Raw genomic sequence first — 14,798 nt, 5'->3', positions numbered from 1 at the left:
CTGCATGTCTCCTTGTAACTGTTTCATTATATCATCACTGAAACTAATTTTAGTCCAAGATGTAAGTAAATGCAGTTTACGCTTAATTAATTCAATATTTCATAGGCAACTGATAAAATATTCTGTGCAATAGTCATTGTGGCAAGGAAACATTTTTCTTTAGAATAGTTAGAAAAAGGAGTTTAATTTCTGGCAGTAAACATTGAATTAGATGAAAGATTAAATTGCATTTTTCTAATCTTTTATCTGTCTAACTCTAGTCCTGTTAAAATAGTCAAACACATTCCAAATAATTTGTCTGATAATAAGGTTTAGATTCAAATTATGCTTGTGATAGGAAAATACCTTATTTTCTCCTCCTCCTGCAGCTACCATCCCAATAATTAGTCTTAGTCATAGAATATATTTCCAGGAGCCACAGCTACATTTCTGATACTGATGGAAGACCCAAAACTTGCATTTGGTAATACCGTACCATTGGTTATACTTGAAAACTTTATATTAGCTCTGTATAACCAGTGGATTTTACAAAATCTGTGAGGCATGAGAGCATCTGTTTTCAAGGAAATCAGAACCTTGATTGATGCCAGTGGTTGATGGTAATACTGACTTCAACACCAAATATAAAAGGAGATGGTGTCTTGTCCTGGTTTAATAGGCTTTGCTGAATCACATGTCTTAGCTGAGCTGGTGATATCTGTCAACTTAAATTGTGCACAATACAGAGAAAAGTATTTCAATAAAATACAGATTATTGAATCCTATTGACTTGGTTGAGAAAATGAAGTTGGATATTAGAAGCAGTGGATATTCTTGGCTGAGCTCAGAAAAGAGTACAAGAATAAGAGCTTGTAAATGGTAAAAAGACACACTGAGCCCTAAGCAAATGCTGCAGTATCACCTTTATTGCTCGTTTTTTTGCATCCCAAAATAAACTAGTTTGGAAACACTTTAAATTGAATAAAATTTCAAGTATGAACATTCGTAATAAATGAAAAAGTATGCTTCTCGTTGAAGCACCTGGGAATTCCAGATCTATTGGCTAGGCTGGAAATTTCAAAACTTTCCAGAAGAAGGCATTAATGTAATGCTGCCAAGAACACTGCATAATTTGGTCAGCAGGAGTCAAACTTGATTCAAGCCATCATTATCTTATCTCCCTGAATCATTTACACTTACATTTATTTAAGTATATGTTATACAGTTACATTGTGAATATGTACACTCCCTTTGTTTTGTGTACTGTTTATACATATAACTTCCTTAGAAAACGGTGCATAATATTTTAAAAATTATTTATACATACAGTCATGTGAAAAAGTACACCTCATGTAACGTTTTTTTTTTTTTTTACCATATGGGGACATACCAATATTTTATCTTCAATCACACAGTATATGCAGTATATAAAGATTGTTGTTGTTGTTTATTCGTTTAGTCACTTCCGACTCTTCGTGACTTCATGGACCAGCCCACGCCAGAGCTTCCTGTCGGTTGTCAACACCCCCAGCTCCCCCAGGGACGAGTCCGTCACCTCTAGAATATCATCCATCCATCTTGCCCTTGGTCGGCCCCTCTTCCTTTTGCCCTCCACTCTCCCTAGCATCAGCATCTTCTCCAGAGTGTCCTGTCTTCTCATTATGTGAGAATACATAATATTTCAGTTTTGCCTTTAATATCATTCCCTCAAGTGAGCAGTCTGGCTTTATTTCCTGGAGGATGGACTGGTTTGATCTTCTTGCAGTCCAAGGCACTCTCAGAATTTTCCTCCAACACCACAGTTCCAAAGCATTGATCTTCCTTCTCTCAGCCTTCCTTATGGTCCAACTCTCGCAGCCATATGTTACTACGGGGAACACCATTGCTTTAACTATGCGGATCTTTGTTGTCAGTGTGATGTCTCTGCTCTTAACTATTTTATCGAGATTTGTCATTGCTCTTCTCCCAAGAATTAAACGTCTTCCAATTTCCTGACTGCAGTCAGCATTTGCAGTAATCTTTGCACCTAGGAATACAAAGTCTTTCACTGCTTCTACATTTTCTCCCTCTATTTGCCAGTTATCAATCAAGCTGGTTGCCATAATCTTGGTTTTTTTTGGGTTTAGCTGCAAGCCAGCTTTTGCACTTTCTTCTTTCACCTTCATCATAAGGCTCCTCAGTTCCTCTTCGCTTTCAGCCATCAAAGTGGTGTCATCTGCATATCTGAGATTGTTAATGTTTCTTCCAGCGATTTTAACTCCAGCCTTGGATTCCTCAAGCCCAGCATGTCGCATGATGTGTTCTGCGTACAAGTTGAATAGGTAGGGTGAGAGGATACAGCCCTGCCGTACTCCTTTCCCAATCTGAAACCAGTCCGTTGTTCCGTGGTCTGTTCTTACTGTTGCTACTTGGTCGTTATACAGATTTCTCAGGAGGCAGATAAGATGACTTGGTATCCCCATACCACTAAGAACTTGCCACAATTTGTTATGGTCCACACAGTCAAAGGCTTTAGAATAGTCAATAAAACAGAAATAGATGTTTTTCTGAAACTCCCTGGCCTTTTCCATTATCCATCGGATATTGGCAATTTGGTCTCTAGTTCCTCTGCCTTTTCTAAACCCAGCTTGTACATCTGGCAATTCTCGCTCCATGAATTGCTGAAGTCTACCTTGCAGGATCTTGAGCATTACCTTACTGGCATGTGAAATGAGTGCCACTGTTCGATAGTTTGAACATTCTTTAGTGTTTCCCTTTTTTGGTATGGGGATATAAGTTGATTTTTTCCAATCTGATGGCCATTCTTGTGTTTTCCAAATTTGCTGGCATATAGCATGCATTACCTTGACAGCATCATCTTGCAAGATTTTGAACAGTTCAGCTGGGATGCCATTTTCTCCTGCTGCCTTGTTATTAGCAATGCTTCTTAAGGCCCATTCAACCTCACTCTTCAGGATGTCTGGCTCTAGCTCACTGACCACACCGTCAGAGCTATCCCTGATATTGTTATCCTTCCTATACAGGTCTTCCGTATATTCTTGCCACCTTTTCTTGATCTCTTCTTCTTCTGTTAGGTCCTTGCCATCTTTGGTTTTGATCATACACATTTTGGCTTGGAATTTACCTCCAATGTTTCTAATTTTCTGGAAGAAGTCTCTTGTCCTTCCTATTCTATTGTCTTCTTCCACTTCCACGCATTGCTTGTTTAAAAATAATTCCTTATCTCTTCTGGCTAACCTCTGGAATTTTGCATTTAATTGGGCATATCTCCCCCTATCACTGTTGCCTTTTGCTTTCCTTCTTTCTTGGGCTACTTCTAGTGTCTCAGCAGACAGCCATTTTGCCTTCTTGGTTTTCTCTTTCTTTGGGATGTATTTTATTGCCGCCTCCTGAACAATGTTGCGAACGTCTGTCCATAGTTCTTCTGGGACCCTATCTACTAAGTCCAGTCCCTTAAATCTATTCTTCACCTCCACTGCATATTCCTTAGGAATATTAGTGAGGTCATACCTAGCTGATCTGTGGGTCTTCCCTAATCTCTTTAGTCTGATCCTAAATTGTGCAATAAGAAGTTAGTGATCGGAACTACAGTCAGCTCCAGGTCTTGTTTTTACTGACTGTATAGATGTCCGCCACCTTTGGCTGCAAATGATGTAGTCAATCTGATTTTGGTGTTGTCCATCTGGGGAAGTCCATGTATAAAGCCGTCTCTTAGGTTGTTGGAAGAGAGTGTTTGTTATGCAGAGTGAGTTGTCTTGGCAAAATTCTATCAGCCTATGTCCTGCTTCGTTTTGTTCTCCCAGGCCATGCTTACCTGTAATTCCAGGTGTCATTGGACTGCCCACCTTAGCATTCCAGTCTCCCATGATGAAAATAACATCTCTTTTAGGAGTGTTGTCCAGTAGGTGCTGCAGATCCTCATAGAACTGCTCTACTTCAGCTTCTTCAGCATCTGTGGTTGGGGCGTATATTTGGATCACTGTGATGTTAGATGGCTTGCCCTGAATTCGAATTGAGATCATTCTGTCGTTTTTGGGGTTGTATCCAAGCACTGCTTTAGCCACTTTACTATTAATTATGAAGGCTACTCCATTTCTTCTGTGGTCCTCTTGTCCACAGTAGTAGATCTGGTGGTCATTTGATGTGAAGTGGCCCATTCCAGTTCATTTCAGTTCACTGATGCCCAAAATGTCTATCTTTAATCTTGACATCTCACCAATAACCACATCCAATTTGCCCTGGCTCATAGATCTTACGTTCCAGGTTCCAATGGTGTGTTGATCCTTAGAACATTGGATTTGCCGTTCACCACCAGCACCGTCGGCCGCTAGCCGTCCTTTCGGCTTTGAGCTAGCTGCGTCATCACGTCTGGGGCTAGTTGAACTCATCCTCTGTTCCTCCCCAGTAGCATTTTGACCACCTTCCGACTTGGGGGTCTCATCTTCCGATGGTATACCAACATATCTCTGGTTGTACTGATCCATTTAGTTTTCACGGCAAGAATACTGGGGTGGGTTGCCATTACCTTCCCCAGGGATCGCATTTAGTCTGACCTCTCTGTCCTGACCTTCCCATCTTGGGTGGCCCTTCACAGTTTAGCTCATGGCATCATTGAGGTGCTCAAGCTCCAGCACCACGACAAGGTAATGATCCTTTGCTGAAGATATAAAGATTATTGTAATTGAACAACAAAAAACCCTATGAAAAATTGACTTTGCAACCATTTATTCAACAAAAAAATTAACAGATATGCCATTTCCTTTTGTGGAAAAAGTAAATACAGCCTTGTCTCTAATACCTGGTATTGCCGCCTTTGGCAGAAATAACCTCAAGTAGGCATTTCTTATAACAGTGTACCTCTCTGACAGCTATGCAATGTTTGAGGGCTTCTTGCATGTGTAGCCCATTTCAAATCACACCACAGCATCTCAGTGGGATTTAGATTTGAACTTTGGCTTGGCCGTTCCAGAACCCATTCCATTTCTTTTTTTTTTTCAGGCATTCCTTGGTGGATTTACTGGAGTGTTTAGGGTCATTGTCGTGTTGCAAGGATCACTTTTGGTTGAGCTTCAGTCTTGTAACAGATGGTCTCACATTATACTCAAGCATCCTTTGGTACAGTGAAGAATTCATAATGGTTTCTATGATGGTGAGCTGCCCAGGCCCTGATGCAGCAGAGCAGCCTGAAACCATCACCTTTCTATCACCATGCTTTACAGTTGGTTTCTGGTGAAATGCTGGTGAAATGCTGTATTTGGTTTTCACCAAGCCTGGTTTACTGTGGCCAAATAACTCTATCTTTGTCTTGTCAGTCCAGAGTATATTGTTCCAAAATCTTGGTCTTTGCCTGGGTGTTCATGAGCAAACTTTAGTCTTGCCCTGATGTTCTTTCTGGACAGTAAAGTTTTCCTCCTTGTACACCTCCCACGTAGATCTTCTTTTTAATGTTACTCATGCACTTAGACATTAATAGTGACAAGAGCTACCTGTAGGTCACATGATGAAATTCTGGGGTTCTTAGAGACTTCTTTCAGCATCTTGCATTCTGCTCTCGGGCTGAACTTGGGCAAGCCAGCAGTTGTCTGAAATCATCTCCACTTGTAGATGATCTTCCAGACAGTGGAATGACTGATGTCCAGTTGTTTGGCAATCTTTTTAAATATCTTCCCAGACATCTATAACCTTCTTTCTGAAGGCCTCAGATAACTTTTTCTATCTAGGCATGGGGAAACCACACGCTTCAACAACAAAGCAAATCAAACTAAATGTCTGAGGTTTAAATAAGACAAGTTCCTCCCAGATTCTCATAACCATATTTGCACCTGATCTGATGCATCTGATTCTAAAGTTCATAATAAGAAAAATATACATAGCACAACACATTGAACTATTTTGGGGGCTATTGATCATCTTTAAGTGAAATGCTTGGGGCCACTCTAAAAAAATGGATGGGGTCAGAACAATAGCAAAAAGTGGTTTAATATATTTTAAAATTAAATGTAACTAATAGTATGGTTGCATGGTTCTCATTATTTTTCCCTTCTGTCATTTTAAACATGACAATTTGGGAGGGTCTTTTGAAGAGATCTAAAGTATTCATTCAAGCTTTAGGATATTCCAACTTGTACAGCTCTGAGGACAGACCAGATATTCCATGAGTAATTATAAAAATGTTTCTAATTTTAAAAATGTTGATTCCATTACAACTATGCCTGCAAAAGTGCGTTTAATTTTTCCTCTTAGCCTCACTTGCTTTTCATCACAGACCTGTTCATGCTTGTCCTACCCAGCAAGAACATAGGAGGCAAAAAGAAAAAGATGAAGTGTGGACAGTAGCCCTAATGGCAAAAATGGACTTTGCTTATGTTCTTTGTAAGTCCAAATGTATAAAAGAAAACTGTTTATTTCAAAATAGGAGTAGATGTGAGGGGAGAGCCAAATCAGGAAATGGTCAGATTATCATTGCAAATAGTCAAGCCAGTACTTTTAATTAAAAAAAAAATTCAGTAAGATGTAAGCTTAATTGCTCTGCTTCAACCCCTTATAAGGTATAATTTGTACTGAACAGCAGATACTGTTGCATCACCTATATTTGTTGGTAGAATTCTTTTCCGTTATTCTAATGTAAAACATATTTATGTTTGCGAAGTTGTCCTAGCATTCTTTGGGATAGTAAAATTTTATGCCTTAATGAAATTTATAGAGTAATTTTCCAAAGTTATTCACAGCATTTTTAAAGAAATGATTGTTTACCTTCATTTGACATGACTGAAACTTGTGGCTAGAATTTTTCAGTTACCCAAGAGAATGTTATCTTGCTTATTTTAAAATATATCTATTAATTCTCTATCCAGATTTCTGTTCTGGTTTAGAAGAAAAAAAAATTAATATACAGTCATAATTTTTCCCAAATAAAAATGAATGTATTAATAATTTATTGTAGCTGCTAGTTTTCTACAGCAGAAGGCAGTGCCTATCTGTTCTTGGTTGATTTAAAAAGCTAAAGAGGATCAGATATGGATTGGGGCTACTGAACTGGAAGGTCAAAAATACATTCCAGAAGAAGGCATTCAGGAACCTCTACAGTACAGTTGCCAGAAAATATCCTTATGGATATATCTGTGTGATCACTAGGGGTTGAACTTGACTCAGGGAGTCATTATCTTTAGCAATCAATTATGTGAAAGTATAGTAAAATATATCATTTAATTGTAGCTGGTCCAGAATGTGGCAGCATGGACAGTTATGGGTATGCCATGGTGTGCTCATGTAACACCTATGTTCCGGGAGCTGCAGTGACTACCAGTAGGCTTTCAGGTACAGTTCAAGGTGCTGATTATCACCTACAAGACCTTTGCTGTCACAGGACCTGGCTATATGGGGGACCATCTGTCTCCTGTAGTTTCTCCCCATCCTATTAGATATGACAGAGTTGGCATACTTTGGGTTCTGCCAATTAAACATTGTTACCTGATGGGACCCAGAAAGTGGGCCTTCTCTGTTGCAGTGCCTACACTCTGGTACAGTGTCCCACCAGAGATTTATATTGCTCCTAATTGACATCATTTAAAACCTGATTTTTGCCTTGGGCTAGGTTGGTTGGTGGGCCCCTTGTGCTATTGTTATGTCAGAGAAAGTGTTTGTCTTGCTCTTTTCTGGATGTTCATCTTTAATATAATTTCCCAACCAGAATTGTCTTGGTGTAACTAAATAATCCTTAGATGGGAGCATCTTTATTCTGGCACAGAGATCTCTGCTGTACTTTTTTTTTACTGCAAAATGGTATATGTATTTTCACATATTTCATGAAAATATATATATATATGAACCAAAGAGGTTGTGTTTGCCTTAAATAAAAAACCCTATAGTCCACAAAGGAAATATCTTCATTAAGTCAGTTGAAATGTTATCAAAGTTTCATGCTTTCAAATTTCTTAGATTTCATTATCAGGTTGCATCATTTAAATCCAGATTTTTAAAAAAGAGGAATCTTTGAGTCTATACAGAGCAGCTTCTTCAATGAATTGAGACAGCCTTCAGCCACTGAGTCTCCCAAAGCTTGCCCTTTCTGTCCAAAGAAAAATATATTGATCCTTTGGCAACTCAGAAACAGAATAGAAATCAATATACCAGTTTTTACACTGACAAAACTGGAGATAATTTAATATACTTCATGAATTAACAACAAAGTCATATAAATAAGCTAAAGAATATGCTTATTTAGTGGTGGAAATGAATTCATCTCCAACAGCAGAGTCCCAGCAAAGATCATGTGAAGTCCTGGTCACTGCAAAATGGCTAGATTCAATTCCCATGATGTTTGCTTTTCTAAACTAATTTTCAAAATCAGAGATTGTATAATGATGTTTCAGCCTATTTTTTCAAATATTTACATTTATTCTTCAAGGAATATCTAATATTATATGGGCTTCTTCCTATTCTTGTTTATCCTACATAATTTGTGTTAGTAAAGTTTGAGCAGATTATTGAACAAATTATTTCCACTCACCAGGTGAAAAATAATTTATAAAACTGGTATGCCGCCTGTCTCTCAAATGACTCTGCAAGTGTGATGAAGTGAGAGGTCTTTCCCTTGCTGAAGGCCTGGGTGAAGAGCCATCTAGTTCTCAGGGGGAACCTCGTTTCAGAGGGCAGGCAGTGCTGCAGAAAATATAAGACAGCTGAGTGGCCTGTGATACGAAAGATAGAGATACACCAGCCACCATTGATCTTTGTTTTGTAAACACGATTATACTAAATTCATATTTATAAGCTTTGTTGTATTTATCAGATGCAGATCGGTGAATTTGTTAACATAATGCCTGATCAGGTGGCAGTACTGCTTGATAATGTGAATTTGAAATCAGGTTCTAGTACTTTGTGTTTGAGCCCTGCATAGACCGAGTGTTGGGAATCATTACAGTTCATGGTTCTTTTTCTTCTATGGCCTGTGGAAGCCTATATAACCATTTGCTTTTTGCCTTCAGGAGAATGTTTCACATCAGAGTCCCAGAACTATTTCAGCTCTCAGTAACCTGTGTAAGAGAAGCTAGCATTAGAACAGATAACTAGTGTAATCTTAAATCTCTAGAGCATTTGCTTTGGCAGAAATCTAATCATTTGGTGAGAGTTGGGAAGCAGGGTGGAAAATTTGCTTTGGAAGCTGGCTATCTTGGGAAATCAAGTTTAAGAAAAGGTAAGGAATAAATCAGTTCACAGTAGTGGGATTTGCCTCTATACTTGCCTCTGATTTTCAAATAGCATTTTAAATGATACTTTAGCCTAGTTTTAGTGTTTTACCATTGTCATCCCTGAGACAAAATATAGGTATAATTCTACTTCTTTAGTTTTTTTGTCAATCTCTGCCTTTTTAGTAGTGTCCCGAAATACAATTTGCCTACATGGTATGAGATCCCTAGAAACCAATGTAGTCTATATTTCATTCTGAACAGGGAATCTGCATGTTCAATATTATACCTGTACACAGCCTAATACATTTCTGCTTTTTTTATATTTTATTCTTTTCAATAACCTAGAAGTTAATAGAAAAGCCTTTCTATGATATTATCAGACAACATTCACAAGATGCACATTTCTTTTTTCTTTTTTCTCAAGTTTGAGTCATGGGAGATGCTTGTCCTTAAGATTTTCAGGTATTTTTGACACATTTGATTCTGTCATATCTACTCATCTGACAAGGTACCTAAAAGTTAGACTGTAGTGGCAGTCAGTTAGAAATTACAAATGGTTCTGGTTACATATTCTTGTAAGTGCTTTGGCGGAAAAGTCATGCCGTCTTGTGTTGAGACCATTTATTGTACCTGTTGACATTTTTCCTGAAGGTTTGCACATTTATACCAGAATTAGCAAGTAGTATTCTTGCTTTGCTTACAGCATTTTAGATTGTGACACTCTGGGGTGGGGTTGGAGATGAGGAAAAGAGAAAGGGGGGAGAACAGGCCAGTTATTCAGAGAAAAAGGGATCTGTTACGCATTCGATCTTTAAATACAGTATGTAGCTAACAGTATGTTTTTGCCAAACCAGAATTTCCTGTGGGTTCTTCTCTCTTATTCCTTCTCCTCTTTTTCTTCTTCCCTCCTTGATATGAGGCAATAATCGGCACTATTAATAATTCTGGTATACCTAATTTAAGAAATATTCAGCAGTGATTATAGATACTGGCTGATAGTCTTCAACCACTTCCAAGTTTTTAAACTATAGCCAATATATGAGACTCCTTTTAGCATAAAGAACAGAAAACACTTCAAACTAATATATACAAAAATTCTAGTTATGAAGTTTGTCAAAACATACTTTGCATTTAATCATTGATCCTTTTGCATTATGATTGCATGCTGAGAACGAATTATCTTAACATTTCAAATACAGTAAATAACATTTCAAATTTGCCCTATTCACAAGCAAAGCATGATGTTTGTGTGATCAGTTATAATAGCTTAAAAGTATGAGTGGTTTTTAGAATTATGTATGTTGAGAAATGAAAGTTTAATAATAGCAAATTCAAACAAATTTAGTTGTGCATGAAACTAGAAAACATACTGCAGCATTATGAAAAACTTGAACATGCATATTTTCTAAAGCTTTGTAAAGTGTCTACAAGAAAGCACAAAAAATGTTATATGTATTTTCAGGGCAAAAGGTTTATCAAGAACAGTATATATTTATATCAATATATGGACTTGTTTTCTCTCAATAGCCATAGATTGTAAGCAAAAAAAATCAAGATCAAGATCTGGAAGCAAGAAAAAAATTCTACCATTACCTCATGGTGCTGATGAAGTTTACATACTCCGGTGCAGGTATATATAGACACATAATGAGTTACTTGAAATAATAGTTTATTAGAGTTTTTATTTGCATAGATCTATATTCTGTGTTTGTGCTTGAGATGGTTAAGAATGTTAACTAAATGACTGCCAGTATTTTAATAATACAGATTTAACCTAAACAGAAGAAGACTGGAATACTGCATATTGCCCCATGTTTCAAGATACAGACATGTCATTGAAAACTCATGTTTGTGTAAAACCAGCAAACTTGAAGTTTTGGCAAGTTTCAGTTAATACATTGATGAGAACCAAAGAGGACACGAAGGACTAATAATGCTATGAGCAAGTGCAGTAGTTAAACGCCATCATCCCTGCCAGAGTCTTCCAAGATTTTGGTAATTTTGTATAAGACTTCTGCACTATTATTTAACTTTACTGGGTGGGGCAATACTATTATACTGATGAAAACAGTGGCAGTTTATTTTAAACTCTGCTACTGCAAAGTGCTTCAGTCTGTCTCTGTGTCAAAACAGAACTCTCCAACAAACCAGTGGAATCATTAATTTCCAAGTCCAATTCAAGGTGCTAGTCACTAACTATATAACTAGTTCTGAGTCTAGCATACTTCATGGAACACGGCAGTTTTATTCTATGATATCTCAGGTTGTTGCATTCTTTTGCTTTCTCTTTCATCAACAATGAATGGTTTACTGATATATAGGATAAACCCTTTATTTTCTCTCAAGGATACACTTTTAAAGGCTGTTTATTTGTTACAGTCTCAGTGACAACAGGTATGTATATTAGGCCGCCACATAACTTTCTCATTGGGAGAGCAAGAATTTCTGACAGGACACAGGAAATAGGCCTTTTCTGTCACAATGTCTGCCCTTTGAAACCCCACCTCCCAAAGTTTAGGTTGGCCCTGATCCTGATGGCATTTTGGAAAGCTTTAATGACCTGAATGTTTTCCCAGGCATGAGGGTGGGGAGGTTATTTGAGCCCATGAGGTGCTGTTAATACTCGTTAGATTAGATTTTGTCCTTGGATGCTATTACACATTCTTATATTGTTGTTTATTCTGTATGTGGAATTTTTACGTTGCAATGGCCACCCAGAATTGCTTTTGTTAAAATGGGCAGCCATATAAATCGAATGAATGAATGAATGAATGAGAAGGAAGGAAGGAAGGAAGGAAGGAATAGTATTACCCTGACAAAGTGATTTGTCAGTTAAAAAGAGAGAGAGAGAGAGAGATTAGATAGTCAAGAAGGTACTATATTGCACCAAATGTGGCTTAACGTTGTACACTGGTAATTTTCTAGCTGGTTAGTGGAAATGCCCAGTATTCTGCTGAGTGAGATATTTTTCTTAGATCTGAAGGAAAAGAATTGATTCATAGGTAGAGTTGAACCTTAGGCATTTTAATGCAGCCATACTCCAGTATGCCAGAACCCTTACTCATGAATATGCCTACCTTGTCTCAGAATTTATCTAGATCTATCATGTTTTTGATATATCCAGAGATGAAATTTTTAGGGAAGAAAGCTTATCAGTGATAATGATCCATTAACCATGGATTATGTACAAAGATAAAATTGGCATATAAAATTGTAGCAATCTGTTTATGCATCAAGAACAGTTGGAATTTGGAATAAAAACTTACTGTATTAAAATACACAAAATCCGTATTTGGACAATCTGGATTTTCCAAGCTTTCTTTTTGTTATTTTGTGAAATCACTATACTGGATACAGAGTTACTTAAATACATTAATGTACTTTGTTTGGATCATTTAAAAACTATATAGGTTTTGTGGTCTAGTATTTCGAGGACCCTTGTCTGTTCAAGAAGATTGGATAAAGCACCTGCAACGCCACATTGTCAACGCAAATCTTCCTCGGACTGGGGCTGGCATGGTGGAAGTGACATCACTGCTTAAAAAACCTGCCTCAATTACTGAAACTTCATTTTCTTTCCTGATGGCTGAAGCAGCTTCATAGAATATGGAAACACTTCATATTGCATTGGATGTACATTTGAAATCCTTTTGTTAGTTTTTTTAAAGTTAAATTATCTGTTTATAAAATTTGAAGCTGGAAAATGGGAAGGGGGAGGAGAATGGCAGTTAACATCCAAACAATTGAGTACTTAAAACAGTTACCGTAAGTAGTCTTTATATTTTATATAGGGTGGAAGATGTATTTTTAAAGTTTACTATGTTTTTGGGTCAATTACTGTGTTCACTATTGATACAAACCCATCACACGTAAGCAGATGTTTTTAAATTGTTGCACATGGGATCTTAAGATAAGTTTTATGAAATGAAAGCATTCTTTACAGTGTTACCAGAATCAATGCTTTGTTTAAAAAAAAACTTGCTTAGTAAAATATTTTATTTTGTTTGTATGTATGTAGTGTTTTGTACAATACCAAGAAATGCTAATGCAATTTATTAAATTTAGGGCATTAAATATCATGTACTTCATAGTTCAGGAGACTGTTCCATTCAAATAGGGCAATTAGTACTATTTAGCAGTGTATGTGTTTTTTAATCACACAAGACTTTTTTACTAAAAGTGGAGGGAAACTTGTTAAACAAATTTCTAAAAACTATGTACATAATACTGGAAACTATTTGTGGTAAGGAAAGATTCTTCACTTCACTTGCATTTCTCACTGACAATAAAATGGTGCATCCATGCTACCTCCAACTTTGTCAGCAGTAATGGTATTTACCCTTTCGATTTGTAGCATCACATACTCATGCTTTTCTTTATTGTAGAACATGCTAATGACATGGTTTCTTTATGCTTCGCTTAAAGGTATGTTGCTTATACAAATTTTGCTGCCTTTTATTTAATACTGTAGAAATGTACTAAGAAGCATTGCTCACTACATGGCTTAGGCTGAACTGGCCTTTTTGCAGTTTTTAAATAAATCATAACATCATTGGACACAAATAGAAAAGTTTCCACATATGAAGAGAATGTTTACAATTTGAATTTTAGAATTTGTTTTGGATGTAATTATATGTATGAAAATTGTAACACTATGCTCATGCTAAGGACCTATTTACAGAATTATTAAAATAAATGTGCTGTGAGGATAGAAAAATATGGTGCAAGTGTCTTGATAAAAATTAATATTGGCTGTTGACAAAAATGTCACTTTTCAGCAGATAAGCAAATTCCTCTTTGAAAACTGGTTCTGTAATGCAAGTAATGTTTCATTTTATTCATGTAGGGTGATTAATACTGTAGTTAAGCCAAGGAAATGCATTGATATTGTTTTGCGTGTAAATAAAATTATAAAAGCAGTTGAGATGTGAGGAGTATTTTGGTGGAGAATATACATACCTCACAGCCAGTGAAATTGCTTTCCTCATGGTATATCTCCTTACCAAGACTATATCTCTAAATAAAAGGTTAAAAGAAAATATGATATTGTCTGTAATGTGAAGTAATTCTTATTCTGCATTATGTACATTATCTAAAGTTGACTAGTCCCTTCTGAATTTAAACCTTAGAAAGTTTTAAAGCAAAATATGTTCAAAATGTATTTGTTTATTTGTTTATTTATTTGTCAAATTTTATCACCGCCCATCTCCCCCCTAAGGAGGGACTCTAGGCAATTTACAATAGAAATAAAGTTTAAAGTTCAATACAAACTATAAATAATACAATAAATATAAATAGAAGATAAAATATAAAATACAATAAAATCCAGATGGCAGAAGATTCTACGCCAGTCTGTGAATATAAAGGGGCCATTCTAGGGTGCCAGCCATCCCCAAGAATGACTATTTCCCTTCCCACTCCAGGCATGCTGGCAAAACCAGGTCTTCAGTTTTTTACAGAAGTCCAGGGGAGAGGGGGCTTGTCTCACCTCCAGGGGAAGAGTGTTCCAGAGGGCAGGAGCTGCTGCAGAGAAGCCTCACTTCCTGGACCCTGCTAGATGGAATTCTCTTACAAATGGGGTCCACAACATGCCCTCTGCATGACCGGGTGGGCTGGGTCGATGTAATG

At 37.0% G+C, this 14,798-nt stretch overlaps 1 protein-coding gene across 2 annotated transcripts in view; it reads left to right on the top strand.

Annotated features, from left to right (window-relative positions):
- The window catches only part of ZNF644 (zinc finger protein 644), a 57,590-nt gene extending 43,501 nt beyond the window's left edge, over positions 1 to 14,089 (top strand). For both annotated transcript variants that reach the window (XM_063298243.1, XM_063298244.1), the window contains 2 exons: positions 10,698 to 10,800; positions 12,581 to 14,089. In XM_063298243.1, coding sequence (XP_063154313.1) covers positions 10,698 to 10,800; positions 12,581 to 12,773 — 296 coding nt within the window. In that variant the 3' untranslated portion in view covers positions 12,774 to 14,089. The remainder of the gene's footprint in view (positions 1 to 10,697; positions 10,801 to 12,580) is intronic.
- Positions 14,090 to 14,798: the final 709 nt, after the last annotated feature.

Source organism: Candoia aspera, chromosome 3 (genome assembly GCF_035149785.1).
Source record: "Candoia aspera isolate rCanAsp1 chromosome 3, rCanAsp1.hap2, whole genome shotgun sequence".
Taxonomy (NCBI): domain Eukaryota; kingdom Metazoa; phylum Chordata; class Lepidosauria; order Squamata; family Boidae; genus Candoia; species Candoia aspera.
Note: the sequence above shows the minus strand (reverse complement) of the source record. Positions and strands in the feature narration are given on the sequence as shown.